Source organism: Camarhynchus parvulus, chromosome 22 (genome assembly GCF_901933205.1).
Source record: "Camarhynchus parvulus chromosome 22, STF_HiC, whole genome shotgun sequence".
NCBI lineage: Eukaryota > Metazoa > Chordata > Aves > Passeriformes > Thraupidae > Camarhynchus > Camarhynchus parvulus.
This window is the reverse complement of record NC_044592.1, coordinates 4765319-4792555: the sequence shown is the minus strand read 5'-3', so window position 1 is coordinate 4792555 and position 27237 is coordinate 4765319. Positions and strand designations below refer to the sequence as shown.

Sequence of the window (27237 nt, the reverse complement as noted above, 5' to 3'; positions counted from 1 at the left end):
CCCCCAGGGCAGACAAACGAGATCCTGGAGCCAGAGGAGGGAGTTTATTGTGGGGAGGGGGATGGCTGGGCTGTGGGGCCATCGGGGCTGGGGGGGCGTCGGGTTTGGGGGCACTCGGGGCTGTGCCTGTGGAGAAAGGAAAGAGCAGGGGGTGACTCGGGGCCAGTGGAAGCAGCTCCTCCAGCCCTCCCCCTGCTCCACCACGCACTGGGGGGTGACCTGGCTCACCCCCACCCTGCAGAGTGCAGCAGGGAGGGTTCTGAAACACCAAGCATGCTCCCACCCCTCCGGCAGGTGTGGGGTGAGGAATGTGGGGTGCAAAGTGTGGGATGCAGAGGGGGGATATGGGATCAGGATGTGGGGGGCAGGATGCAGGGCTCAGGACACAGTGCAGGACTGGGACATGGGGTGCAGGATCAGGATATGGGTGCAGGATGTGGGTTCAGGATGTGGGGTGCAGGACAAAGGGCAGGAGACATGGGGTATGGGATGGAGATGCAGGATGTGGGGTGCAGGATGAGCCCATGGGATGCAGGATCAGGATGCAGGTGGGCACTGACCATGCTCAGGAGCGGCAGAGGCCGATGGCAGCGCAGATGTCCTGGGGCAGGTCCCCGTTCTGCAGCCCCTCGCTGATCTGCTCCCGGTACTTGCTCACCAGCTGCTGGCACCGCTTGCCCACGGCCCGGCCCAGCGCCCGGCAGCCCTTCTGCAGAGCTGCCTGCACCGCCGACTGCCAAAGCCACCACAGGTCAGGGGGACACAGGGACAGGCCCCCGCCCGGCCCCCCAGGCCCTCATCACCCCTCACCTCGTCGGGGTCGTCACCTGCCAGCGCCTGGATCTTCTTCAGGACCTTGGTGCACACGCGGCACTTGATCCTCCTGCCCTGTGCCACGCTGTCCCCGTCAGCCACGCTGTCCCCATCGGCCACGTCATTCCTGTCAGCCACATCCCCCTGTGGGGACACACAGACCCTCAGGGCTGCCTGCACCCCCGGGTGGCCCTGGCAGTGCTCGGGGCTGGGTGCTCACCAGGGCCAGGCTGTCCCGGAGGTGCTGGCACAGCTGCTCCCAGCCACAGCGCGTGGCCGTGGCCGTGTCCCAGCACCAGGAGCTGGGGTCACCCTGGCAGGGTGGGGGGGCCGTGGCCTGAGCTGCTGCAGGGGGACAGGACGGTGAGCGTGGCTGCAGGGTGGGTGCCCAGACCCCTAAACCACCAGCCCCAGGTACTCAGCCCCATCCCCACCATCCCTCCTGCCTGTTCCCACCGTTCCTAGGTCCCCATGTCCCCAAACATCCCCAGGTGCCAACATGGGCACCGTGCCCATCATCCCTGGGTCCTCAGGCAGACCCCATCCCTGCCACCCCCTGCTGCTTGTTCCCATCAGACCCCACCCTCCCTCCTGCCTGTCCCCCTGTCCTTTCACACCCCCTGAGTGCCTGTCCCTGCACAGAGCCCCATCCCTGGCACACACAGACCCTCCCCACACCCCCGAGTGCCTGTCCCTGCACAGACCCCCATCCCCGGCACACAGCTCTCACAACCCCATCCCTGCCACACAGACTCCCCACTAGTTCTCAATCCCACCCCGTCCTCACAACCCCCCCCCGCCACACAGGTGCCCACACAGACCCCAGCCCCCCAGCTCAGTCACACAAGCTGCCATCCCCATTGTCCCCCTGTGTCCTGTCCCCTCCCCTCGGGGTGCCTGTCCCCCGGGGAGGCAGGACGGTCCCGGTACCTCCCAGCAGCAGCAAGAGCAGCAGGAGGGTGGGAGCCATGGTGAGCCGGTGACAGCAGGTGACACTGCCTGGCCCTGGTGACTGCCTGCGTGCTGACCTCTTTTATAGCGGGGCCGCGGGCTGTGGGGGTGGGGGACCGAAACCCCAAAACCCCAACCCCCTTAAACCCAAGCACAGCTGCTCGCAGGGCCCTTCCTGCCTCACAGCTCCACCCCCGCGGGAAGGGCTTCGGGGGGGACACGGGGAGCTCGGCACCCCCAGCACCCCCAGCCTCGCCCCTCAGGGACACCGCCCCAGAGCTGGGCGGGGAGGGCCCGGCCGGACCCCCGAGGCCCTACCGGGGGGTCCGTCCCGGCTCCTGCCGGCCCCCTCCGGGCTCTGGGGAGCGCAAGGGCCCGGTGTCCCCTCGGGGGTCGGTGCCGGTGTGCCCTCCACCCCATGGGTTCCGGTCGGTCCCGGTGTCTCTCGCTGTCCGGGTCCCCGCCATGTCCCCCCCCCGCGGGGTCTCGCCCCCCGCCGTTCCCGCGGCGGCTCTGACGTCACTTCCCCGCGCGCCGCACCGCTTCCGTGTTTGCGGCCTTCGCGCCGTTTCCCACCGCGGCCCCGCCCCCATGGCGGGCCCCGGTACCGGCGGCGACCCCCGGCCTCCGACCTCTGACCCGGCACGGACCGACCCCTGACCCTGACCCCTGACCGCGCACGGACCGGCTTCTGACCCCCCATCCGGTACGGATCGGCCTCGGACCCCTCACCGGCGGGAGCCCCGGGCCGCGGCCGAGCGGCTGTGCCCGTTTGGGGGCGGGCAGACCCGGCTGGGGGTCCTGTGAGGGCCGCAGCCTGAGGGGGGCTGGGGGGCTGGGGGTCTGGGGGGCTCTTGTGGCCTCGGGGGGTTCCCGGCGCCGCGGGGAGGGGGATCGTGCCAGACGGAGAGTGTTTGCGGGGCATGGCCAGGGGGCTGTGCAGGGCCTGGGTCCCTTTGGGAGAGGGGCCTGCGGGGATCCGGCGGCCGAGGTGCACTTTGTGGGGGCTTCAGGCGTCCTGCTCGGGGGGGGGATCGTGGGAGAGGATGGTGCGGTCACCAGGGTGGGTCTGGGGATGGCCTGGGTGGGAGGAGGGGGGGCTGAGGGGTGCAGCGTGCACAGGGAGGGTCAGACCCGGGCGCGGTTTGTATTTTGGGGGTGGAAGGATCATTTTCGGGGCGACTGTTGTGCCTTGGGGTGACAGCCATGGCCGGGCGGGACCCACATCCTCAATTGCCCGGTTTGTTTTGCAGCCCCGTGGCCGCAGCCGCGAGGATGTTCTCGGAGCAGGCGGCCCCCACGGCGCAGGGGCTGCTGGCGCCCCCCTCGGGCGAGCCCCCCACCTTCCCCCGGCTGGCGGTGGCGGGGTACTCGGACCTGTCGCAGCCGTTCCGGCTGGGCGAGCGCAGCTTCTGCCGGCAGTACGCCCACGTGTACGCCGTGCGCCTGGCCGGCATGCGGCCCCGCCTGGAGCGCCGCGCCCGCGGCCGCTGGGGTGAGCGGCGGGCAGCGCATTGCCCGGGGGGAGAGCGGGATGTTGCCCCGGGGAACACACTGCTCTGGGGGGACAGGGGGACACTGCCCAGGGGAACGCGCTGCCCGGGGGAGAGGGGAAACGCTGGGAAAAACACTGCCCCAGGAGAAAACACTGCCGGGGGAAAGGGGAAACACTGCAAAAAATCGCTGCCCTGGGGAAACACTGCTCAGGGAAAATACTGCCTTAGGGAAGGGAAGAAAACTGCCCCAGGGGAGGGGAAAACTGCCCCAGGGCAGGGAGACCACGATTGTCACGTCCCCCCACACGCTTTGGGGAGCGGGAGCTGAGTGTGAGGTTTGTCAGGGTGGGGCTGGGGGCCCAGGCCAGGAAGTGGGGCACAGGAGGGTGCAGGGGGGGTGAGAGGTGCTGGGGGGGCTGTTTCCTGTCCTGGGGGGTTGTGGTTCTGCGGGTGGGACCCTCGCTCAGAGTTTCCATCCGCGGGATGAAGCAACATTGCCGGGGCTCTGCCCCCCCTCCCCGGCCCGAGATCGAATTTCCTTCAGCTTTGCCCTTCTATGGGCAAAAAGCCCTTCAGTGGGAGCTTTTGGGCCAGCACAGCTCCTGTGCTCTCCCCAGCCCCGTGGGCTGTGTGGAGGCAAGGCCAGTGCTGGTCCCGCTACAGATGTCCCTCCTTGGTTGGGCTTTGCCAAGTGTGACAGGAGCCAGTGGTTTGTAAAGCTCCACCTCCCGGAGTCCTGGGATGGGACCAGATTTTGGGGTTTTGTCTCCCAGCAGGAAGTGCACAGCCCCCTCCCCCCGAACACACATTTTGGGGAGCTTGAGCCAAAAATAAGAAACTTCAACGGGATTGTTTTTGTTCTGACTCAGAGTGTTTGCATTCCTGGGCTCGGGAAGCCTTGTTTCCAGTGTGGGGTGCCAGGCATGGCAGCGGGGTGCTCTCCCTGGGACGGGGGTCACGTTCAGCAGCGTGTGATGAGCAGAGTGGGGTTTTGGGGAGGAGAAATGTCACCCAGAGAGGACGAGGAGCTGGTGCAGGCAGTGTTGTTTTGGGAGAGGAGACCAGGAGCAGGTTCCTTGCTCTTCTGCAGGGCCTCAGGCTCAGGATGGACTTCACAGGCTGGGTTAAATGGGGAATGACAGTCCCACAGCCACATCCTGGATGGGAGGACATGCACTGGATGGGGCTGGAGCACCTCTGGGTCCCCAGTTTTGGGCTGGGGAGATTTTTGCTCCTCTCCCAGCCTACATCCCCTGTGGATCCCTGCCTAAAGCCCAGGGCCCTGTCAGCATGCCAGGACCTTCTCTGGCAGCGATGGGGATCCTGAGTTCCAGCAGGGATCTGGCGCAGAGGATCTGGCCCTGGCGGAGGTCAGGTTTGGGGGTGCTGGGTGATCTCCTGTTTGGGTCATCCCCGGGGTGGGGAGCAGGAGCAGCAGCCCCCATGCCCAGGGTGCATCCTGGGCCCTTCCTGGAGCCCTGAGCTGGTGGTGGGAGCTGAGCACAGCATGGTGACCCAGCTCTCCCCCCAGCACAGAGGAAATGCCTGCAGGCTTGCAGGCTCTGGAATGCTCCTCGGCCCCATCTGGCCCACACATGTCTGCTGGGCGCCGTGCCTCGAGGAGAGGAGAGGCAGGAGGCTCCCAACATTCCCCAGCACCGGGGCCCTGCAGCTGCTCCCGCCAGCCCTGCCCCGCCTGCCACCACCGCGGGGCCGCTGACCTGAGCCCCGTGTCTCCACAGGGGAGGACATTGCCCTGCGGAGGCTCTCGGAGCTGCGGGAGGGAGAGAAGTGCTGCGTGGTGGGGACGCTCTTCAAGGCCATGCAGCTCCAGCCCTCCATCCTGCAGGAGATCAGCGAGGAGGTAATGGGCTCACCCCCTCCTCCTCCACACAGCTCAGGGGGCTGTGCCAGCCCACCTGAGAGCTCACCATGGCTTCCCTGTGCTGCTTGTAGCCAGGGAACTGGCAGACATTTGAGCAGGATGGCCTGGCCCTGGATGCCACCTTGGTGCCAGCGTGTGGGGATACCTTCCACTAGCCCAGGTTGCCCCAAGCCCTGTCCATCCTGGCCTTGAACACTTCCAGGGATTCAGGGGCAGCTACAGCTGCTCTGGGCAGCCTGTGCCAGGGCCTCACCAGCCTCACATTCCTTCCCCATATCCAGTCTAAACCCACCCTTTGTCCGTCTGTCCCCCCACCCATTTTCCACCACTCTATCTCAGTGAGTAAGACCAGCCCATCCGGGGGGTTCCAGCTCCCCCAGCTGGCATGCTGGCTGTACTGGTGGTGGGGGGCTGGGGTTGGGGAGGGTCCCTGGGGGCTGCTGGTCCTCGCTGAGGCCACCAGAGCTGTCCCTGTGCGCTCGCAGTACAACCTGGTGCCTCAGCCCCCCCTGCCCAAGTACATCCAGCCCTGTGACGAGCTGATGCTGGAGGACGAGCTGCAGAGGATCAAGCTGGAGGGAGCCATTGACGTGCAGAGGCTGGTGACAGGTGAGGGACAGCGTGGCTCTGGTGGCTCTGCAGGGGCTGGCTGGGGCTGAGTGCCTGCCTGCTGTGCTGCAGGGACCATCGTGGCTGTGTACGGCTGTGAGGAAGAGGATGGCAGGTTCCTGGTGGAGGATCACTGCCTGGCCGACCTGCCGCCCCCGCTGCCCTGGAGCGGGCCCAGCTCCGACCGGTGAGGCAGCAGCAGCAGCAGGACTGGGGCTGGCACTGTCCCTGCTGCATCCCTGAGCCCCTGTGCCAGGGGGGCTCCCAGGGGGTCTGGGCCCCCTGCCCTGGCTCTCTGAAGCCCCTCAGCTTGGGAGTGTGGCTCACTGAGCCTCTCCATCCCTGCAGGTTCGTGCTGCTGGCCTCGGGGCTGGGGCTGGGCAGTATGAGTGGGGAGGCCCTGCTGAGCACTCAGCTGCTGGTGGACATGGTGACGGGGCAGCTGGGCGCAGAGGGCGAGCAGAGCTGTGCTGCCCACATCACCCGAGTCATCCTGGCCGGGAATCTGCTGAGCCAGAACACCCAGAGCCGAGACACCATCAACAAGGTACAGCAAGGAGAGGGCTGCGGCCTCGCCTGGGGCACTGGGAGGGTGTGCAGAGGGGGCAGAGGGCGTGCAGGGCTGTCCCTCACGTCTGCCTACTTACCCAGGCCAAGTACTTGACCAAGAAGACGCAGGCTGCAAGTGTGGAGGCTGTGAAGATGCTGGATGAGATCCTGCTGCAGCTCTGTGTGAGTGCTCAGGGTTGGCCAGGAAGTCGGGTTCCTCTGGGGGAGGGAGCCTTGTTCCTGAGGCGGGGTAGCAGTCCTCGGTGTAGGGTGGCAGAACCCCTTTCCCCAGCACTCAGCTTCCCTTTGAGCGCTCCACATGGGGAGGTAGATCACAGCCCAGCTCCAAATCCTTCTCCTGGGATCCTTAATGAAGCCGAGCAGGGTGTCCTGGGGAAAAGGAGCAGCAGTGACACCAGGGCTTTGCCCTGAGCCCCCTTGGAGGGGGGTTTGATTCCACTCTGCCCACAGACCTCCGTGCCCGTGGACGTGATGCCTGGCGAGTTTGACCCCACCAACTACACGCTGCCGCAGCAGCCCCTGCACCGCTGCATGCTGCCCCTGGCCAGCGCCTACGCCACGCTGAGCCTCGTCACCAACCCCTACCAGGCCAGCCTGGACGGGGTCAGGTAGGCAAACCTGCCAGCTCTGCTGGCTCTCAGTGCCAGCAATGGGACCAAGTGACACGTCCCAGCACGCCCAGCATCTAAACTCCCCTTCTTTCCTCCATAATGTAGGTTTTTAGGGACATCGGGACAGAACATCAGTGATATCTTCAAGTACAGCAGCATGGACGACTACCTGGAGATCCTGGAGTGGACACTGCTGGCGGGACACATCAGCCCCACGGCCCCAGACACCCTGGGTATGGTGAGGGCTGGGGGGTTGTTGAATGGGGGGGTTTTGCCAGGGGCTCCCCCCCTAATTCCCATCTTCCCCAGGCTGTTACCCATTCTACAAATCTGACCCGTTTATCCTCACCGAGTGCCCTCACGTCTACTTCTGCGGCAACATGCCCCGCTTCCAGTCCAAGCTGCTGCAAGGTGGGTCTCACAGCACCCCCAGACCCTTCTCGGGCTGCTGGGGGGCTCCTCTGCCTGACATCCACCTGTGTTTGCAGGGAAGGAGGGGCAGCGGGTGCTGCTGGTGATGGTGCCGGACTTCAGTGCCACGCAGACCGCCTGCCTCATCAACCTGCGTGACCTCAGCTGCCAGCCCATCACCTTCTCCAGCTTCGGGGCTGACACTGAGGACAGGGACATGGACGTTGGACACTGACCACAGGGAGGGCACAGACTGCACGAGCCCCCACCCCTCAAGGGGTCCTGGCACCCACTGTCGTTCTCTGTCGTCTGGGAGGGTGACAGAGCTGGGGAAGCACTGGAGGGACCAGATGTTCATACCAATACAACTTGATTTATTTGTGTAACAAAAACTGTATGGAAGGGGAGAAAGGCTGTGCCCGCCTCCATGGGCCCTGCCCAGGAGAGCAGTACCACCCCTGCCACCCCACTGGGACACGGACAGTGGGCTGGCACTGCCCGGCTCCGGGGGATGGGGCAGCGTGTCCCTGACAGCAGCCAGCTGTTGGCGACAATGCCTGCAGTCCTTGGGAAGCAGCAAGGTGAGGGGCTGGAGCCCATCTGGAACAGCTGCCTGGGCTCAGGGAAGGTGTTGGATGCCAAAGCGTCCCACCGAGGCTTGAAGCAGAGTGAGCGGTCACTGTAGTGTCACTGTAGTGTCCCTAGTCCCCGAAGTTGATGGTGTAGGTTTCAGCTGTGGTGAGGGGCTGCGCCGTGCCCGTGTGCAGCTCCCAGCCCTCCGTGTCTGTCACCAGCTCGGTGACCACCTCTGTCTCGGTGTCCATCTCCCAGGTGCCGGCAGTGGGTGGCTCCTGGCTCCAGGGCGTGTAGGCCGTGCTGCTGAAGGGGAAGGGCAGGGCGGTGCTGGGGGCGGCCGTGGGGCTGCCGCTGGTGGTGGTGGCGTTGAGGCGCCGCAGCCGCAGCTGCTCCCGCAGCCGCATGCGGTGCCGCAGGCGCAGCCGCAGCCTCATCCGCTCGCGGGGTGTCATGGGCCGGCCCGGCACCACGCGGCGGATGGGCCGGTTCCCGTTCATGGCCATGATCTCCCGGATGCGCTTCCAGTTGGAGCGGGACAGCACGAAGTTGCACTGGGTGGCCCCGATGTCGTAGAGCACGTGGCAGGTCTTGACGCTGGGGTTGTAGCCCTCGGCCCGCGCCGACACGCGGTACTCGCCCGGGTTCAGGATGCGCCAGTAGTCCCCGCCGCTGGCTGCAATTGGGGGGCAGCAGGGTGGGTGGGGTGGGGTGGGGGTGGCACAGTGCTGCCAGCGCCCTGCCAGCTCCTCACAGTACCCACCTGTCCTGACGTTGTGGTTGATGCCCCCCACCACAATGGTGGCGTTGGCAATGGGCTCTCCCTGCTGGTCTGTCACCACACCCTTGATTCCCCGGTGAGTCTGGGTGACGGAGAGGGTTGAGTGGAACTGTGTGGGACACTGGGGCAGCTCTGGTCACGTCCCACTACACACCTGCTCCATGAAAGTGAGCAGAGACTCCTTGTTGTTCTCCCACTCCTGCTGCAGCTCGCTCTCATGGGGGAACTTGTCACAGCCCAGGTAAACGGAGAGCTCCAGGCAGTTGGTGTGCAGGTAGCTGAAGTCATTCATACCTGCAAGAGCACAGACACGCCCACCCAGCCCCTCGCTCACCTGCCAGTGGCCGGGTTGTGGGGCAGCCAGGCCAGTGTCCCCAACTCACTGCCAGCCCGGGGCCGCCACTTGGCGCCCTGCACGATGCCCATGGCGTCGGTGACGTCCTGCGCGTGGCAGCCCCCGCGGAAGGTCTCGGCCATGCTCAGGTGTGCCGAGGCGTAGGAGATGGCGAGCCAGCGGAACACGGCGTGGTCGGGGGTCTCCTGCAGCTCAGGCCGCTCGTCCTCGTAGTCCAGCGGGCGGGGGGCAGCCGCCGGCGTCGGGGGGCTGGGCCGGGCCGTGTCGAAGGGGAAGGACACCAGCTTCTCCCCGCCCTGCAGGTTGGCTCCCAGCACGAACGGGTTCTTGTCCATCCACGCCATCACAGCCCTTGTCTCCACTGCCACCTGTGAGGCGGGCACAGGGCATGAAATGTCACCCCCTGCCACTCTGTCCCCGGCCCTGTGCCCTGTGCCGCACTCACCGCCGCATCCTCGGACAGGTAGTGCTCCGGGATGGGGATGTGGTGGTTGGGGAACTGGTGGGGCACCAGCCGCCTCTCCTCGGCTGCCCACAGTGCTGAGGCCAGGTCGGGGAAGTTCTCAAAGAGGTCAAAGCCTTCCTCTGTCCAATGGCCCAGTGCCCAGTTGCCCAGTTCGGAGCCCTGCAGGCAGCCCAGGACACTGGTGAGTCCAGGGGGGCTGCATCCCACCACCCACATGCCATCCCACTGCTCCAGGTCCCATCCCCTTCCCTGACACATCGCAGGTGCCCAGCTTGGAGCCCTGCAGCCAGCCCAGGGCCCTGGTGAGCTGTGAGGAGGGAGCTGCATCCTACTGCTTTGCCATCCCATCCCATCCCATCCCATCCCACTGCCCCACAGCCCACCCCAGCAGCCCAAATCCTCCCCTGCTGCTCCCCTGCCCCATGCCACTGCCCCGTGGCCCCCTCACCGCCTCGTGGGCCAGCTCGTAGCCGTCGGGGTTGAGGGAGGGGACCAGGTGGATGCGGGTGTCGCTGACCAGGCCCCGCACGCGGGGATTCCCGTCCTGGTACTCCTTGCACAGGAACTGCATCAGCAGCAGCAGCAGCTCCCGGCCCAGCGCCTCGTTGCCGTGCAGCCCCGCCGTGTAGCGGAACTCGGGCTCACCTGGAGGGGCCCAGCAGGGTCAGCAAACACCCGGGACCCTGGCTGGGGGCCCCGGTCCCTCACACCCCCCTCACCCGTCTCGTGCTCGCCCGGGTTGTCGGAGATCTCCATGGCGTAGATCTTCAGCCCCCGTGAGCTCTTGCCAATGTTGTAGATGCGGGTGATGGTGGGACACTCCTCATTCACCACCTTCATCAGCTGCAGGGTGGGGAGACATGGGGCAGTGCTTGGGGAATGAGCTCAGAGCTGCAGAGGATCCCACACCCATGGAGGTCCCACCCTATGAAGATGCCCACGACCACAGAGAATGCCATGCCCCACAGAGGTGCCCACTCCTCATGGAGGATCCCACCACCGTGAAGGATCCCACCACCACGGGTGTCCCATGCCCTACAGAGGATCCTGCCCTTCAGCAGTGCCCACCTGCCTCATGTCCTTGTAGGAATGGTGTCGGAAGTCCAGGTTGTCCGTGGAGGTCACCTCGTTCTGCTGGGTGTAGTAGCTGCTGACAGCTGTGGAGGGGACAGGGACAGAGCAGCGGGGGATGGCTGCAGGGGTCCCACCCCTGCGGCCCCCAGGCTGCTTTGGGGTGACTGTTACCCGAGAGGGGACAGCCCAGGACCTCCAGGCGCAGGCAGAGGCTCCCGTTCCAGCGCTGGGGGTAGATGCGGATGTAGCGGGCCACCACGGGCTCAGGGAACTCGCTCAGCACCGGTGTGTCCTTGTCCACGTTGCCATAAAACATCTGCCAGGAGGGAGAGATGTACCCCAGAGACTCCCTCCCCGCGTTTGCCCTGTCACCCACCCAGAACAGTCCCCACCATCTCCTCGTAGCCGTTGCTGTACATCACCCAGTGCTGGCTGTCGTTGCTGAAGCCCACGTAGAAGCTGGTGACAAAGTCATCGCTGTGGGAGGACAGGGACAGGTTGGGACGGGGGTCCCCACTCTGCTGCCCCCCCCAGGTCCCCGGCTGCAGCCCTGGGTGGCCGTACTGGATCTGGGAGTCGCGGCCCTGGGTGACGACCCCGGTGAACAGCGTGACGCGGCGCGTGTCCACCTCCAGCCAGTGCGCGCGGCTGTCGTCCTCCAGCGCACCACGCGCCGTCAAAGAAATCCTCCTCGTTGGGGCCCGCCTGGGGAGAGGGAGGGGGCGTGGGCAGGGGGTGTCACTGTGACCATGGGGCAGGGGCTGGGGTGTCGCCGTGGGGCAGGGGCTGGGGTGCCCCTCCTCACCTGCATGTTGAGGCGGCCGCGCTGGGCGCCCAGCCCGTGGCGCAGCATGGACGAGGCCAGGATCTGGTCGTCCTCGATGCGGTGGGACTCCAGCCCGATTGGGGGACACCCTGGGGACAGCAGGGGTGAGGGGTTCACCCCCCCCAGCAGGGTGTCCCTGTCACCCCAGCAATGGGGACACTCACTTTTCTTCTCTGCTGGAGGGGCCCATTCCTCCTCCTCTGGATCCCACTTCTTCCCTCCTGGTTTTTTGGGTTTTCCTGGCAAAGGAGAAGGCACAGTGAGGGAGCAGGGATGGAGACAGGTGTGAGGGGACAGGAATGGGGGCTGGCACCCACCTTTGGGTGTGAGGGGACAGGAATGGGGGCTGGCACCCACCTTTGGGTGTGAGGGGACAGGAATGGGGGCCAGCACCCACCTTTGCGGTCCTGGCCCTTCTCCTCCGCCCAGCGTTCCTCCTCCTCCTCCTCCTCTTTCTTGGGCTTCGCTGTTGGTGAGGTGACACCCACCCCAGGGACAGTGACACCAGCCCCAAGGACATGCCACCCGCCCCAGGAATGTGCACTGATGCTAGGGGTGTGACACGCACCCCGGGGACATGCCACCTCCCTCACCATGCAGCCATGCCACTTACCCCAGGGACACGCCACCCACCCCAGGGATGTGCCACCCTCCCTGAAGACATGACACCCACCCTGGTGACGTGACACCCACTCCAGGGAGGTGACACCACGCAGATATGTCACCTGTCCCAGGGACATGCCACTGACCACGGGACATGTGACCCACCCTGGTGATGTGCCACCCACCGCGGGGATGGAACCCAGCCTAGGGACATGCCACCCTCCCTGTGGCTCTGCCATCGACCCTGGGGCACACGTGTCCCCCCAGCCCACCCCCAGCCCCCCCACCCCTCTCACAGGCTCTGATTTTCTCCTCATCCGTCTCCATCCCGTCCTCCTTGTCCAGGTGCTCGTGGGGCTTGGTGGGGGGGGGCAGCCCGTAGGACCCTGGGGGGCACAGGGGGGGCTGGGCAGCTTCTGGGGATGGGGGGCAGGGATGGGGGCGTTTGGGGCTCCCCGTCCCTCCCGTGCTCACTCACAGTCGTCGTAGTCCGGGGGCTCGAAGCCCTCGCCGTAGTCGCCCTCGGTCACGGGGCCGGGCAGGGGGGGCGGCGGGGGGGGCCGCGGGGGGGGCTCCTCGGGCTCTGCGGGGGGAGGGGCTGTGCTGGAGATGGGCAGGCAGCGAGGGTCCCCAGAGGGTCCCCATGGGGTCAGCACCCCCCCGGGGCACCCACATTTCCCTTTTGGGTCCCCATGTCCCCACAGGGTCCCCATGTCCCTGCAGGGGTCTCTGTGTCCCCACAGGACCCCCGTGCTGCCAAGAGACCCCCACACCCTACAGGGTCCCTACACCCCTTACGCTGTCCCCATGTCCACCCCAGCTCCAGCTGCCCCAAGGTTCCCAAGGCTGGGGACTGTCCCCAACGTCACCCTGGGTTCCCAAGGTCGGGGACAGTCCCCAGTGTCACCCTGAGGGGCGCCAGCCCCGTGTCCCCCCCCCCACCACGTACGTGTCTCCTCGGGCTGGGGCCACACCCGCTCGGGTCTCCTCCTGCCCGGGGGCTTGGGGGGCTTCTGCTGCCTCCGGATGAACTCGACTGGGGACACAGAGGGTGGCACTGCTGTGTGCTGAGGGCAGGGGGACGTTTCCTCCCTTCCCCCCATCGGTGGCCCAGTGCCCCAGTGCCCCCCAGTGCCCCCAGTGCCCCCCAGTGCCCCCCGGTGCCCCCCCGGTGCCCGCCCAGCTCCCTACAGTCCTCGTAGTCCTCCCGCTCCAGCTGCTCGTTGTAGTCCAGGGTCGGGGGCTCCGGCTCCTCGGGGACCTCTGCGGAGGAGGGACACGGGGGGTGAGGCAGGGGACAGCAGGGAGGTGGCACTTGAGACCGGGAGGGAGGCCCTGAGTTGAGGGTGGTGGCCCTGGGGCACACAGGAGGTGACACCTGGGAGCAGGGCAGGGACACCAGGGAGGAGGGAGGTGGCCCTGGCAGCAAGGGGATGGCACTGGGTGCAGGGAGATGGTGCTGGGACAAAGGAAGGTGACATGGGGTGCAGGAAGGTGGCATTTGGGGACAGGGAGGGAGTCCCATGACACCAGGAGATGGCCCCAGGGTGCAGAGCGGCGGCCCTGGCCTGCAGAGGAGCGTGCCCAGGACACAGGGTGGTGGCCCTGGGACTGGGCTCTCACCTGGCTCAGGGCTCCAGTCCTCCCGGCCCGGCTCCTCCTGCTCTCCTGGGGACAGGGACAGAGTGAGGGGCTGGCACAGCCACCCCAGGCCCTGCCCTGGCCCCCCAGCCCCACAGTGGGAAGGAAAGTGGGGGGACAGAGGGGAAACCCAGGGTGACGGAGCCCGGCCAGCTGTGGGGTGCTGCCAGGACATGGGGTGAAGCTCTGTTGGGTTGACACCCCAACCCCGACCCCACTAGGGGCAAGACGGGTGCCCCCAAACCCCACCTCGGACACCTCCATCCTCCTCCTCCTCCTCCTTGTGAGAAGGCTCCAGGAACTCGGGTATCTCTTCATCCTCCTTGCCCTGCGAGGGCTGCTGGATAGTGGGGGGGCTCGGTGCCACTGGTGGCTTCTTGCCAGAGACCTTGGTGGCCTTGGGTGGCTTCTCCTTGGGCTTTTTAGAGCCTTTTGGGGGCTTTTCGGAGCCTTTTGGGGGTTTTTCTGAGCCTTTTGGGTTTTTTTCAGAGCCTTTGGGTGGCTTCTCCTTGGGTTTCTTGGGGGGTTTGCTCTTGCCCCGCTCCTTGTCCTTGTCCTTGTCCTTCTTGGGGCCCCGGGGTCTCTCCTTGGGTTTCTTGGGGGGCTTTTCCTTCTTGCCCTTCCTGGGTTTCTCCGGCTCCGGCAGCGACCCCGGAGCGCCTGCGGGGACAGAGGGGGAGCGGCGGCCGAGCGGGGTGAGCGCGGCGGGCCCGGCCCGGGGCAGCCCCGTCCCGCTCCCTGGATCCCGGTGCCCATCACTCACCCGTGCCGGTGCCGGTGCCGGTGCTGAGGGCGGTGCCGAAGCCCAGCTCGGTGCCGTCCCCGTCCCGGTGCCCGTCCGGGTCCCCGCCGTCCCCGGGTGCGAGGAAGCCCCGCAGGAACGCCTCGATCTCGGCGTCGGTGAGCGCGGGGGGCCCCGGGGCCGCTCCCGGTGCCGGTACCGGCAGCAGCGGCAGCAGCGCGGCCGTCAGCAGCAGGCAGGAGCGGGGTGGCCCCGCCGGGACCATCGCGCCGCGCACCGGCCCCGGTACCGGAGAGCCCCGAGAGCCCCGCGAGGGCGGGCGGGGGGCGGCGCTCGGCCGGGGGCGGGACCCGCCCGGCACCGGCGCTGAACGGGACCGGGATGGCACCGGACGGGACGAGCACCGGCACCGGGAGCCCGCACGGAACCCGCGCTGGCACCGGCACCGGGATCAGCACCGGGACTGCCGGGAACCCGCGCTGCCTGGCACCGGCACTGGGACCGGCACCGGGACCGTCTGGGACCGGTACCGAGCCCACACCGGCGCCGTGCGGGGCCCAGCTCGCGGGGTCTGACGCTGCATCAGCGCTCGCACGGCCCGGGGACCGGCGGGACACCGGTGCCGCCAGCCCGGCCCCAGGTGCCGTGAAAGGGCGCCGGGGCTGGCACCGGCACCGCGATCCCGGAACGGGCGGGCACATGGCAGCGCCTGGACATCTGTGCCCCCAGACTGGCACCACCTGTGCCCCTGTGCCCAGCACGCCCCGTGTTTCTGTGCCCCCGTACCTCGGCACCCCCTGCACTCCCACACCCAGCGCCACCTGTGCCCCTGTGCCTCCGTACCTGGCACCGCCTGTGTGTCTGTGCCCCCAAATCCGGCACCATCTGTGCCCCCACAGCCCCGTGCCCCTGTACCCCGGCACACCCTGTACACACACAGATCACACACGAGATCCCACGCACACCCAGAACACACAGCACACGGGACTATGGGTCACAGAGGGCACAGGGACCCTGCACACGCCTGGCAGTGCCCGGGGCTCCTGCACACGCAGGGGACGCAGGGCACAAGGACCTTGCACGCAGGGGATGCAGGGGATGCAGGGCACACACTGCACACGCAGGGCACACACTGCACACGCTCTGCACACGCAGGGGACGCAGGGCACACACTGCACACGCAGGGCACACACTGCACACGCTCTGCACACACAGGGGATGCAGGGCACACACTGCACACGCAGGGGACGCAGGGGACGCAGGGCACACACTGCACACGCAGGGGACGCAGGGGACGCAGGGCACACACTGCACACGCTTTGCACACGCAGGGCACACACTGCACACGCTCTGCACACACATTACACACGTGTGACCCCCCAGCTGGCAGGGCTGGGGCTCGGGCTGGGGGGAGCACACCGAGGCCGCCCCCGGGGACGATGCTGGGGGTGTCCCGGGTGTCCCCCCGCCTCCCGGCCCCGCAGGCTCCCCGGGCCCCGCCGGGGGCAGGGCCACGTGGCAGCTCGGCCCCCCCGGCACACGCGTGGCCCCCCCGGCCGTGACTCACTGCCCAGCAATGCTGGGGCCTGCCCGGAGCTGGGGGGCCCCTGCACCTCCCCAAAGCCCGGCACTCCTGCCCACTCCCCAGCAGGAGCCCGCTGCATCCATCGCCAAAGAAAAGCCCTTTTATTGATGCTGGGGAGGGCCGGGGGCAGCAGGGAGGAGAAGGAGCTCGGGGAGGGACTCGGAGAAGCCACCACGGCCCCCAGCGCCTTCAGAGGGGGGCTCAGCTGGGACCCCCCAAGCCTTTCTCTCCTTTTACTCCTAAAGTGACAGCAGGGCAGGAAACTCCAGGGAGGGGCTGGGCTGGGCTTTTCCTTGTTCACAGTGAGTTTGGGCTGGGGAGGGGGTCCCACGCACCTGGCCAGGCTGGGTCTGTGCTGCAGGGGAGGATTTTCACTCCCAGTTCAAATCCCAGAGCAGGTTTGGGGTGAGGGAACAGGGGGAGAGCAGGGAGGAGAACACAGGATGATCACACGCGGTGAGCTCAGGGTGCGGCCGGGGAGCAGGGCCAGGAGCCACTCTCCTGCTCATGTCAGACCCTGCAGGACCCCAGAACTACTCTGCTGAGCCTCTCCAATGAAATGAGCCTGGGAAAGTCCAGTGTGGCTGTGGCAGGTCCAGGGTCACGGGAGGGAGAGCAGGGAGGGAGCACAGGGGGAGGTAATTTTTTAATTTGTTCCCTGAAAATTCCCGTGAGGGATTTGTCACACCCCAGAGCCAAGGGAGGAGGGCTCAGGGTGGGATGGGACCCTTCCTCCCCCCACCCAAGGGCAGCTGGGGGGGACAGGGGGCAGCTCCTGGGGGGCCCCACTGCCGAGGGACTGGGGAATGGCACTTCACTGAGAGAGAGAGAGAGAGAAAGAAGAAAAAGCCACGTGTCGTTGGAAGAGCAGGCAGGAGCTGGGTGGGCTCGGGGTCTGGAGCAGCCCCCCAGCAGCCCCCTACTCGATCAGCTCCACGTAGTTGGCGGGGAACATCCCGAAGTGGCCGTCGGGGCCGAAGCCGCGCCACCAGCCCTCGTCGATCATCTCGATGTTGGTGATGATGTTCTCGGGGTCAAAGGAGATCTCGGTGTCATCAGCTGCAAGGGGACACAGGGGGCAGCGGGGGCAGAGCACCCGAGCCACCCCAGCCCTGGGGTCTCAGGGTAACGGGGACGTGGAGCTGCCCCACGGGCTGGAGCCCCTCTGCCATGGAGACACACTGGGAGAGCTGGGAATGCTCCCCTGGGGCACAGAAAGCTCCAGGGAGACCCTTCCAGGGCCTGAAGGGGCTCTGGGAGAGCCGGGGAGGGACTGGGGACAGGGGCAGCAGTGGCTCAGAGCGTCTCACCAGCCTGGTAGTCATAGAGTGCCCGGGCACAGAGCCCCTTCCCCGCCAGCTCTGGGGGCTCCTGGTACTCCACCCTGTAGTCGTACTTGGCATCCTCAGCTTGCTCCTTCGGGAGGGAGAGGGAGCAGCATCAGCAGGAGAACGGGGGGAGGGAAGAGAACAATGCCCAGCAATGCCCATCAGCCCCCCAGGCCGGGGGAGCTGGGGCTGGAGGCTCTGGGTGCCCTCTGGAACAAAACCTGGGCTCCAGGGAAGCTGTGCCACGGGAGCAAAGCAGCTCTGAGCCCAAGAGCCAAGGCTCATCGCCCAACAGACAAGCTCCAGCCTCTGAAACCCTCCTGGCAGAGCCTGAGCTGGCTGAGGTTTGCTTTCCTCAGGAAGAGCCGAGGGGATCACTGAGCCCACCGCCCCGGGATCCCCTGGAACCTGCTGGACACCCCCAGACAAGCTCCAGAAGGAGAAAACGCTTGGAATGCTGATGGTTTGGGGAACAAACCAGAGGGGCAGGGAAGCAGGAGGAGGAGGAGAAAGGGCTTTGGAGGAGGCTGGTGTGGATCCTCTCCCCATGCTGGCTCTGACAGCAGCTGGAGCAGCCCTGGGGTGCAGGGGGTGCCAGGGACTCAGCACCAGCGGCTGCACTGGGAGGGGACACAGCAGCACCTGAGCTCTGAGCACCCCTGAGCTCTGGGGTTCCACCATTTCCAGTGGTTTCCGCTCAGATTTTCAGTTCCAGCTCACCCCAGGGATGGGCCAAGCCACGCTCCCCCACCCAGAGCCGGACCCCAGACTCACCTTGGGGGGCTCCTCGTAGATGGCCGAGGGCTCGGGGGGCTCCTCGTACAGGTTCTCCTCCCCGTGGGAGCCGGGCACTCCAGAGCTGTAGCCGGAGTCCCGTCCTGAGGAGGAGCCAGGGCTCTGTCACCAGGCCAGGCCCTGTCCCCTCCCCTGCCCGGGCTGGGGTCACACCAGGCTCAGCCGGGGGGTTCCCGGGACCCCCGCCCGGGCAGGGACGGGGTGAGGAGGGCTCTGGGGAGCAGAGGGGAGCACAAAGGACAGATCTGCCCCCGGCAGGGGAGGGATGAGCACAAGCTGGCTCCGGATGGGATAATTGCCACGGAGGGAGGGGCTGGAGCAGAGCCCTGGCCAAGAGCAGCATCTAGTGGTGACAGTGGCCTGGGGACACCGGGCTGGAGCCCAGCACGGCCCGGGGGGAGCTGGGTGCTCTCTGAGACCCCTGCCCAGCCCAACCCACCCGTGCCTCCGTGATCTGGGGGCAAGGGCAGCCCTCAGTGCCACCCACAGCACACGGGGAGCGCCCTGGGCACAGCCAGCCCTGCCTGGAGTCAATTCCTGCCCAGAGCGCTGGGCAGTGCCAGGGCAGGGACACCCCCAGTGCCCCAGGTGCTCCAAACCCTGCCCAGCCTGGCCTGGGCACTGCCAGGGACCCAGGGGCAGCCATGGTGTCACCTGTGCCAGGGGCTCACCAGCCTCCTATCCACTCTGAACCCTACCCCTGGTATCCACTCTGAACCTACCCCTGGTATCCACTCTGAATCTACCCCTGGTATCCACTCTGAATCACCCCTGGTACCACCATCCATCTGAATCACCCTGGTATCCCTCTGAACCTACCCCTGCTATCCCTCTGAACCTACCCTGGTATTTTTTCCTGGTCTCTGAACCTACTGGTATTTGAATCACCCTGGTTGAATCACCCTGGTTTGAATCCACTCCCTGGTACCCTCTGAATCACCCCTGGTACCCACTCTGAACCTACCCTGTACCCTCTAACCTACTACTCCATCTGAATCACCCCTGGTATCCACTCTGAACTACTTATCTTCTGAATCACCCCTGGTATCCACTCTGAACCTACCCCTGGTATCCACTCTGAACCACCCCTGGTATCCACTCTGAACCTACCCCTGGTACCCACTCTGAATCAACCCCTGGTACCCACTCTGAATCACCCCTGGTATCCACTCTGAATCACCCCTGGTATCCACTCTGAATCACCCTGGTATCCACTCTGAACACCCCTGGTATCCACTCTGAATCACCCCTGGTATCCACTCTGAATCACCCCTGGTATCCACTCTGAACCTACCCCTGGTATCCACTAATCACCCTGGTACCACTCTATCTCACCCCTGGTACCCACTCTGAATCACCCTGGTATCCACTCTGAATCACCCCTGGTTCTGACATCCCCCTGGTACCCACTCAAAACAAACACTATAAACAACCAAAACTAAACCATGAATCCCTGGTATCCACTCTGAACCTACCCCTGGTATCCACTCTGAATCACCCCTGGTATCCACTCTGAACCACCCCTGGTATCCACTCTGAATCAGCACAGGGAATGCTGGAATGATTTGGGTTGAAAGGGACCCAAAAGATCCCTCCTGCCTTGGGCAGGGGCACCTCCCCGTGCCCCAGGAGCTCCAAACCCCAGTGCCCAGCCTGGCCTTGGCACCTGAGGACAAGCAGGAACCATCCTCACCCTCAGCACCACCCTCAGCCCTGGCTGCAGGCAGAGCCCAGGGGCAAGAACCAAATGGAATCTCCAAACGCCCGAATTTGTGAGAGATGCAGCTGGAGAGAGGAGGGGAGCAGCCCTGGGGAGAGCAGGGAGCCAAGCACCAACCTGCTGCAGGGCCTGGGGAGCCCGGGGGGGACCCCCAGACATCCCTGCTGGGGGAGGCAGGGCTGGGCTTCAGCTCCTTCTGCAGGAACGGGCTGCGCAGCTTGCCTGAGGGGAGAGCAGGGGCTGCTCAGGGAGGGACCCCGGGGCACACACAGAGGGGAAGGGGCTGCTCAGGGTCCCCCCGCCCCCCGGGCACCCCCACGCTGCTGCCTCACCCTCCCAAGCAGGATTTTCCAGCTCCAGCCCTGGCTGTGCAGAACAAGTTTGGCAACTGGCTGCAGCAGCAGCCAAGGAGAAATGTAAAGAACAAATGAATAAATGAATAAATTAATAAATGAATGAATGAATGTGTTTCAGGGGAGGAGGGAGAGCGGCAGCCTCTGGCTCCCCGTGGTGACTCTGCAGGGAAGGCCACAGACAGACTGGGAGGGGATGATGCAAACGGGTTCCTGCCAGAGCATTTCCTGTGGCAGGAGGTAACTGGGCTGCTATCTCCTCATCTCCACCTCCAAACCAAACAAAAGCTGAGGAGAATTCCTGGATCAGCCCTGCGAGCACCAGGACTCCTGCCCACCCTTATCTCTGATCAACTCCAGGGCATTTATCTCACTTTCCTCCATGAAACACCTCAAAGTCGGTCTCTCCTCATGATCAAAAAAGACATTTTCAACCATCCAAACCACCAAAAAAGACATTTTCAACCACCAAAAAAGGCATTTTCAACCACCAAAAAAGGCATTTTCCCAGCCTGGCATCCCCTCCTCTCCCCCCCAGGGTGTGCCTGCCCAAGGCACAGGATCCCTGCTCCTGTCACCAAGTGGAAGTGATTATTCTGATCAGTTCAAGGTGCTTTGGAGGGGGCTGGGCTGAGGAGAGGAGGAGGAGGCAGTCACCCAGGGGTGTCACGAGTCACAGCCACTTCCTCAGCTGCTCTCAGCTCTGCCTTGCAAACTTCCTGATTTCTGTCTGAGAGATCAGATCAGGCCCTGCTGACAGCACACGGCTCTGCCTGGCTGGGGCAGTGCAAAAATCCGGGTGAAATGTCATTCAGTGGGGACAGATTGCAATAATGATGTTTTCCTGGTGTTAACAGGTTGAACTCCAATTAAAAAAAAATAAAAAATAACTTCAAGGCTCAGAAGGGGAATCAGAGTTTGGAAATCTGCTGTCTTTGTGATTAAAACTTGGCTGGGGCCGGACACAGAGCAAAGAACAGCAGTGTGCTGCTGTGGCCCCTCAATATCACTGCCCCATGGGACCCCTCCTCAGGCAGAGGGACCCAGGGGGGCCTGGGACTGCCCCAGCCCCCTGCAGTGTCCCCAGGCACTGCCCTGTCCCCCTGGCAGTGTCCCCAGGCCATACCTGGCTGTGCTGGCAGCCCCAGGCCATACCTGGCTATGCTGGCATCCCCAGGCCATACCTGGCAGTGTCCCCAGGCCCCTGGCAGTGCCCCAGGCCATACCTGGCTGTGTCCCCAGGCCCCTGGCAGTGTCCCCAGGCCATACCTGGCTGTGCTGGCAGCCCCGTGTCCCCCGGCCCCGCTCTCTCCCTCTGCTTGAAGATGTCTCGGGGGTTGACGGCTCTCTGCGCGATCAGCGTGGCTGCCTCCTGCCCGGGGAGGGGGCACGGGGTCAGTCAGGGCCCGGGGACACGGGGCAGGGCCTGGGCAGCCCCCCTGCCCCGGCGGACAGGTGAATTCCCCACCTGGGCTTTCTCCACCGACTGGCTCCTCCTGACGCCCTGGCGCGCCTCATCCTCCTCGGCGTGCTCCTTCTGCACCGGGGGACGGGGACACGGCTGGGCCACCAGACACCCCTGCAGCCCTGCCAGAGCCCCCTCCCGCCCCCTCGGGCCCCAGGGAGGATGAGGAGGGAGCCTGGCTCCGGGAGGAAGATGTGGGAATTCTGGGCTTGGTGTCACGCGGTCAGGGAATGATTTTGGGTGGGAAAACCCCCGAGAGCAGAGTGCAGCTGCTCCCCAGCACTGCCACGGCCACCCCTGCCCCGTGTCCCCAGGTGCCACATCCCCACAGCTGGGACATCCCCCAGGGACGGGGACTCTGCCCTGGGCAGCTGTGCCAAGGCTGCACAGCCCTGCCCATGAAGGAATTTCCCCAATGTCCAACTTAAACCTCCTCTGGGCAACCCGGGGGCCATTTGCACTCGCCCTGTCCCCTCCACCCTGGGCAAACCTCGCCTGGGGCCAGCACAGAGCTCACCCACTGCTGCTGCTGCTCCCTGTCCCTGCTCTCAGCCTCCTGCTGCTGCTGGAGCCTCCTGTGGGCACAAATGGGTTAAAAGTGAGCATTGGAGACCTCACCCCATCGTGCCAGGTCCAGGGATAGCACGTGAAGGCCGCCCCTCACTGCAGGGCCAGACAAGGCGCTGCAGCCACCCCTGAGCAGAGGAGCAGGGCGAGAGGGGCAGGAGCTGCTCCAAGCACTGGGATCATTCCAGGGAGATCTCCTTGGGGACAGGGACATGAGCACCTCATATGGGAGCTGGGCAGCTTTCCCTGAGCCATCCCTGTGGGGCTGGAGCTCCCTGACCTCTGACACCCCAAAACAGGGGCGTGGGCGCCAGGCAAGAGTTTGGGGAGCAAAAGGGGGAGAGCCCTGGAGCAGGACCCATGGGCAATCAGTGATGCTGGGAGATGTTCCCTGCACAGCGGGATCAGGATCCCCTCCAATCTGTTCTCTTACAGGAGATTTCCTGCAGGAATCCCGCACAGAACCCACCCTCCGTGAGGAACAAACGCTGCTGGAGCGGGGGATGGATCGGGGAGGCAGCGACCGGGGCGGCAGCACGCTGCAGGGCAGGAGGGGCAGGGATCCCCCCAAACCCCGCTCACTTGTGCGCCTCGATCTCGCTGGCCCGGGCCTGGCAGAGCCGCTCCCGCCCCGCCGCCTCCCGCAGCTCCCGCTGGCGCCGCTCCTGCTCCAGGCGCTGCCGCTCCTGCTCCGCCCGCCGCCGCTCCTCCTGCCGCCGCTCCTGCTCGTCCTTCTGGGGAACGGGGCACACGCGGTGGGCTGCGGGGCTCACAGGGCCGGGGGTCCCACTGCCCGGGCTCCGAGCCCCCCAGCCCTCTGCACCCCGGGCACACGGCAGGGCTGGGGGACACAGCGGGTCCAAGGGACACGGCACATCCCTGGGACACGCAGCACATCCCAGGGCACACAGCACACATCCCAGGGGAGGACATGGTTGGTCCCAAGGACATGGCACATCCCTGGGACACGCAGAGCACATCCCTGGGACACGCAGAGCACATCCCAGGGCACCCAGCACGTCCCAGGGCACGCACGTCCCAGGGCACTTTTCCAGTCAGAAGGTTCACACGTTATTGCTCAAGCCCATAAAACCCCAGGTGCAAGGCAAGGACAGAGGGAGCAGCCTGCAGAGTCAAAGCCCGGTCTCCCCACCCAGCTGGGGTTTGCTGGGAGCTGGGATCCAGCCCAGCCCGCCCTCCCCGAGCCAGAGCCAGGTGAGACGCAGGAGATGGAGCAGCACCTGCAGCCCCTCCTCGGGGAGCACCCAGGGCAGCAGCTCTGCCGTCCCTGGGCCCGGGCAGGACTTGGAACGAGAGTGGAGAACAAGCTCCAGCTACCCCCAGACACGCTGTGCTCACGTGCACCCACCTCTGCTTTGGCCCAGAAATTGTCCTTGTTGACCCTCTTGATCTCGGACATGGCGTTTGTCTTCTGGTACACAGAGCCCTGAGCAGACACACACAAAACACCTTTCTGGCACCTTTTGTCACACATCAGCCCAAACCAGCCCTCCCTGAGAATCCCCATAACCCGATGCTTTGTTTAAAGGAGGGCTGGTGAGGCCAGTGATGTTCACATTGTCAACGCTGGGGAATTGCTGGTCCTGGCACAGGTGGCTGCTCCATCCCTGGAATGTCCCAGGCGAGGCTGGACGGGGCTTGGAGCCACCTGGGATGGTGGGAGGTGTTCCTGCCATGGCAGGGGTGGCACTGGGTGGGCCAGAACCCCCTCAGGTGCTGGAAGGGGCCCCAAGTTCCCCCTGGACCCTTTTATTCCCCAGGCTGACCATCCCACAGAGGGCCAATGCCCAGGGTGCCCCTTCCACCGTGGGACCAAAGCGGCCCCAGAGGCTCCCAGAAGCCCCCCTGCCCCAGCTCACCACGGGGGCCTGGGGCCCTGAGTCCTGGAACTTGCTGCTCTCCTTGTGGAAGCTGTAGTTGGCCCCCGAGGCCTTGGCCACCTTCTCCATGATGAGCTCGGGCTCCACGTCCTCCTCTGCCCGGGCGTTGATGGTGACGTGAGCCCCCTGAGCAGGAGGAGCCAGCAGGGGCTCAGGGCTCGCCCCGGGAGCCCCCAGACCCAGCAGGGGCTCAGGGCTCGCCCCGGGAGCCCCCAGACCCAGCAGCTGCCCCGGAGCTCCTGCCTGGGCCCCAGAGCTCCCAGGGCAGGGAAAAGGAGGAGACACCCAGGGGGATCATTTGGGCAAGGGGCTCTACTGGAAAATGTCCCTGAGGGCGGCAGGGGGGCAGAGGGGGGTGGTCTGAGGTCCCCCCTACCCAAAACATTCACTGAGGGAGGGCAGAGCAGGCTCAGACCTTCAGGAAGTTGGCCACAGTGCTGACGTGGTTGGCACAGGCTCCTTTCCTCACGTCATTGACACCTTCACCGGTCTGCAGGAGACACCAGCAGCTCACCTGAGCCCCCTGGGGGGCACTCGGGGCTGCACGAGCCCCTCCCCAGCCCCCCTGAGCCCCCCAAGGCACTGCAGGGGGCTCTGAGATGCCCCCGAGCTGCCTCCTCTCCAGGCTGGGCACCTCAGGTATCCCATCCCAGCTCACCCAGGGCTGTCCCAGCTGTCCCCACGCCTGTCCCCACGCCTGTCCCCAGGGCTCTCCCCACTTGCCCAGGGCTGTCCCAGGCCTGTCCAGCTGTCCCCAGCTCACCCAGGGCTGTCCCCAGCCATCCCCACTCACCCAGAGCTGTCCCCAAGCTGTCCCCAGCTCTGTCCCCACTCACCCAGTTGACCAGGACGTATTTGGGCAGCCCCGAGTTGGGGTCCCTGACGCGGCAGAAGCCGTACATCACCTTCCCGCTGTTGAGCTCCTCCACCATCTCCTCCAGGCCCCCCTCTGCCCCGGGAGGGAGCACAGGGGTGAGCCCAGCCCGCCCTGAGCCCGGGGGGAGCAGCCAGAGTCCCCCCAGAGCCCCCCCAGCCCCTCTGTGCCTGCTCTGAGAGCACAGAACCTGAGCGTTCCACACCAGCCCCAGCAGCCTTCGTCCCCCCTGGGCACTGGGAGAGGAGCCACTGCCCCTTCCCAGCGCCGGCAGGAGCAGCGAGCCCAGCACAGCTCACCCTGCTCTGCAAACCACCCGGATCGTTTCCTCCTGCCCATTAAACATTCATGGTTTGCCTCTAAATTTGGCTCCAAACCCGGCAGGGAAGTTGGGGGTTGGAAGGCTGGAGCTGGGTGGGCGAGAGAACGCTGGGGGGAGCTCGGGGCACACCCTCTGCAGCCCCCCAAAACTCCCCAAAAGAACCCACAAAAAACCCCCAAAACTCCCCAAAAAACCCCAAAAAAACCCAAAAAACCCCAAAAACTCCCCCAAAATCCTCATTTGAGACCCAACACCAGTCTTCCTCAACAAAACTCCCCGGCACCAAAGCCCTGGGCTCCACCAGAGCCAGGAACTTCCAGAGGCTGGGAAAAGCTCCTGGGAACTGAGGGAGAAGCTGGGGAGGGATGAGGGGATGCAAATCCCCAGCCTGGACGTGCTGCTGCTGCTTCCTGGAGGCTTCAGCTGCCCGGCCAGGGGTGTCTCAGGCACGAAACAAACAAGAAGAATGGCAGGAAGGAGGGAATCGGGCACGAGGGGCTTTGGGAGCACCGAGCAGGGTCAGAGCTGAGCGAGTGGCTCGGAGCAGCGCGTGGCCCTGCCCAAATCCGGGATTTAAACACCCCAGGGGTGCAAGGAGCAGCCAGGATCCAACCCGGGGATCCTCTGGAGAGGGGGAAAAGGACAGGGAAGGGGAAGCAGAGCTGGCAGAGAGGCTCTGCTCCGTGGTCCTCACTCCAAAACCCCCCAGACACAGCTCCCAGCCCCCAAGGGGATTAAAACCCCCCAAAAAACCCCAAAAGCCCCTCAGGGATTAAAACCCCCCAAAATCTCAGGCAGGTGCAGTGAGGTGAGCCCAGGAACCCCCCAGACCCTGGAAACAGGGGATGGTCCCCAAAATCAGCCCCCAGACCCTGGAAACAGGGGATGGTCCCCAAAATCAAAATCCTCACCTCCGGAGCCAGCCACTCGCAGGTCATTGCTGTTGCCTTCATAAGTGAACAGGGCCCTAAAATTAAGGCAGAAATGGGATTTTTAACCAGCTTTAGTGCTTATCTGGGGTGTTCACACACCCCTGGCACCTTGTGAAGTGCAGAACCCCATAGGGACCCCCTGATCCCCCCAGGGACCCCCTGATGCCCCCACAACCCCTCTCACCCACCCCACATCCCCCCAACCCCACCCCCCGTCCCCCGCCCCCCCATCTGTCCTCCCCAGCCCCCCCGGGCCCATCCCCCACCCCGGCCCCCCCGAGCCCCCTCCCCATCCATCCCCCTCCATCCCCTCCCGGTTCCCCCGGTCCCGCCCCCGGTCCCGCACCAGTCGGTTCGGCTGCCCGCGGCCACCACGCTCCCGTAGGCCTCCTGCAGCGCCCGCCCGTTCTTGGCCAGGTTCAGCGCCATGGCCGCGCCCGCTCCGCCCGCCGGCAGCGCCGGGCCCGCCCCGCCGGTGGCACCGGCACCGCCCCCGGGACCGCCCCCAGGAACGGCACCGCCCCTCCGGTGCTACCGGTACCGCCCCCGGTAATACCGGTACCGCCCCCCGGCACCGCCCCGCTGGTGCTGCCGGGACCGCCCACGGGACCGCCCCCGGCCCCGCCCCTCCGGTGCTACCGGCCCCGCCCCCGGCACGGCCCCCTCTCGTGTCCCCGGCCCCGCCCCCGGGTCGTCCCGGGGATACCGGCCCCGCCCCGGAAGCGCTTGGCCCCGCCCCGGGCAGCCCCACCCCACCAAGCCACGCCCAGCCGTTGTTAGGCCACGCCCCTGCATGGACAGACCACGCCCCTGATCGAGAGAGCGGCCCTCGAATAGCGGAGCGCGCCCCCCAATAACGGACCCCCCGACAGGGAGACCCCCAAAATAACGGACCACCCCCGAAAAGGAGACCACCCCCCAATAGGGAGACCCCCCCAAAATAACAGACCCCGACATGAGACCCCCCCTTCCGAACAGACAGACGCAA

At 65.7% G+C, this 27237-nt stretch overlaps 4 protein-coding genes across 9 annotated transcripts; 1 reads left to right on the top strand and 3 right to left on the bottom strand.

Moving 5' to 3' along the window:
* Positions 1-25: 25 nt before the first annotated feature.
* Positions 26-2545, bottom strand: LOC115912538 (saposin-C-like). 4 transcript variants are annotated; one of them, XM_030964131.1, is made up of 6 exons: positions 2497-2545; positions 1744-1864; positions 1034-1158; positions 811-957; positions 561-733; positions 26-126 (listed from the first exon to the last, which is right to left on the bottom strand). In XM_030964131.1, the coding sequence occupies exons 2-5, from the start codon at positions 1781-1783 to the stop codon at positions 566-568; spliced, it is 480 nt and encodes a 159-aa protein (XP_030819991.1). In that variant the 5' UTR covers positions 1784-1864; positions 2497-2545; the 3' UTR covers positions 26-126; positions 561-565. The 4 variants fall into 4 exon arrangements, with proteins under 4 accessions (XP_030819991.1, XP_030819993.1, XP_030819990.1 ...); XM_030964133.1 differs by lacking the exon at positions 1744-1864 and having other exon boundaries at positions 2461-2522; XM_030964130.1 differs by lacking the exon at positions 2497-2545 and having other exon boundaries at positions 1744-2236.
* Positions 2263-7746, top strand: POLD2 (DNA polymerase delta 2, accessory subunit). Its single transcript, XM_030964111.1, has 11 exons — positions 2263-2470; positions 3018-3259; positions 5003-5124; positions 5631-5754; positions 5827-5941; positions 6103-6301; positions 6406-6486; positions 6775-6932; positions 7041-7168; positions 7245-7346; positions 7424-7746. The coding sequence occupies exons 2-11, from the start codon at positions 3040-3042 to the stop codon at positions 7579-7581; spliced, it is 1407 nt and encodes a 468-aa protein (XP_030819971.1). The 5' UTR covers positions 2263-2470; positions 3018-3039; the 3' UTR covers positions 7582-7746.
* AEBP1 (AE binding protein 1) lies at positions 7706-14723 on the bottom strand. Its single transcript, XM_030964104.1, is given in 22 exon segments — positions 7706-8595; positions 8683-8782; positions 8855-8994; positions 9084-9423; positions 9501-9680; positions 9970-10166; positions 10241-10364; positions 10590-10678; positions 10767-10911; positions 10988-11072; positions 11160-11254; positions 11256-11300; positions 11401-11510; positions 11586-11660; positions 11819-11887; positions 12321-12410; positions 12503-12607; positions 12974-13060; positions 13216-13287; positions 13648-13692; positions 13915-14325; positions 14429-14723. Coding segments are annotated over 22 exon segments (3396 nt in total). The 5' UTR covers positions 14673-14723; the 3' UTR covers positions 7706-8047.
* Positions 14724-16057: 1334 nt separating this feature from the next.
* Positions 16058-26730, bottom strand: DBNL (drebrin like). Of its 3 annotated transcripts, none has more exons than XM_030964117.1 (14): positions 26596-26730; positions 26229-26284; positions 24958-25070; positions 24537-24611; positions 24101-24247; positions 23590-23667; positions 22803-22954; positions 22171-22228; positions 21657-21725; positions 21458-21560; positions 19953-20057; positions 18095-18198; positions 17303-17408; positions 16058-17051 (listed from the first exon to the last, which is right to left on the bottom strand). In XM_030964117.1, the coding sequence occupies exons 1-14, from the start codon at positions 26676-26678 to the stop codon at positions 16912-16914; spliced, it is 1389 nt and encodes a 462-aa protein (XP_030819977.1). In that variant the 5' UTR covers positions 26679-26730; the 3' UTR covers positions 16058-16911. The 3 variants fall into 3 exon arrangements, with proteins under 3 accessions (XP_030819977.1, XP_030819978.1, XP_030819979.1); XM_030964118.1 differs by having other exon boundaries at positions 22803-22951; XM_030964119.1 differs by lacking the exon at positions 19953-20057.
* Positions 26731-27237: the final 507 nt, after the last annotated feature.

Excerpts from the sequence above, each read along its gene's own strand:
- POLD2 (XM_030964111.1), top strand. The coding sequence starts at position 3,040 with ATGTTCTCGGAGCAGGCGGCCCCCACGGCGCAGGGGCTGCTGGCGCCC. Across the intron at positions 3,260-5,002 it reads CCGCGCCCGCGGCCGCTGGG|GGGAGGACATTGCCCTGCGG; the intron begins GTGAGCGGCGGG and ends GTGTCTCCACAG. Across the intron at positions 7,169-7,244 it reads CACGGCCCCAGACACCCTGG|GCTGTTACCCATTCTACAAA; the intron begins GTATGGTGAGGG and ends CATCTTCCCCAG.
- LOC115912538 (XM_030964131.1), bottom strand. The coding sequence starts at position 1,783 with ATGGCTCCCACCCTCCTGCTGCTCTTGCTGCTGCTGGGAG. Across the intron at positions 1,159-1,743 it reads GCTCTTGCTGCTGCTGGGAG|CAGCTCAGGCCACGGCCCCC; the intron begins GTACCGGGACCG and ends GTCCCCCTGCAG. Across the intron at positions 958-1,033 it reads TCCGGGACAGCCTGGCCCTG|GGGGATGTGGCTGACAGGAA; the intron begins GTGAGCACCCAG and ends GTGTCCCCACAG.
- DBNL (XM_030964117.1), bottom strand. The coding sequence starts at position 26,678 with ATGGCGCTGAACCTGGCCAAGAACGGGCGGGCGCTGCAGGAGGCCTAC. Across the intron at positions 24,248-24,536 it reads CTGTGGCCAACTTCCTGAAG|GGGGCTCACGTCACCATCAA; the intron begins GTCTGAGCCTGC and ends CCTCCTGCTCAG. Across the intron at positions 23,668-24,100 it reads CAGGGCCCCAGGCCCCCGTG|GGCTCTGTGTACCAGAAGAC; the intron begins GTGAGCTGGGGC and ends GTGTCTGCTCAG.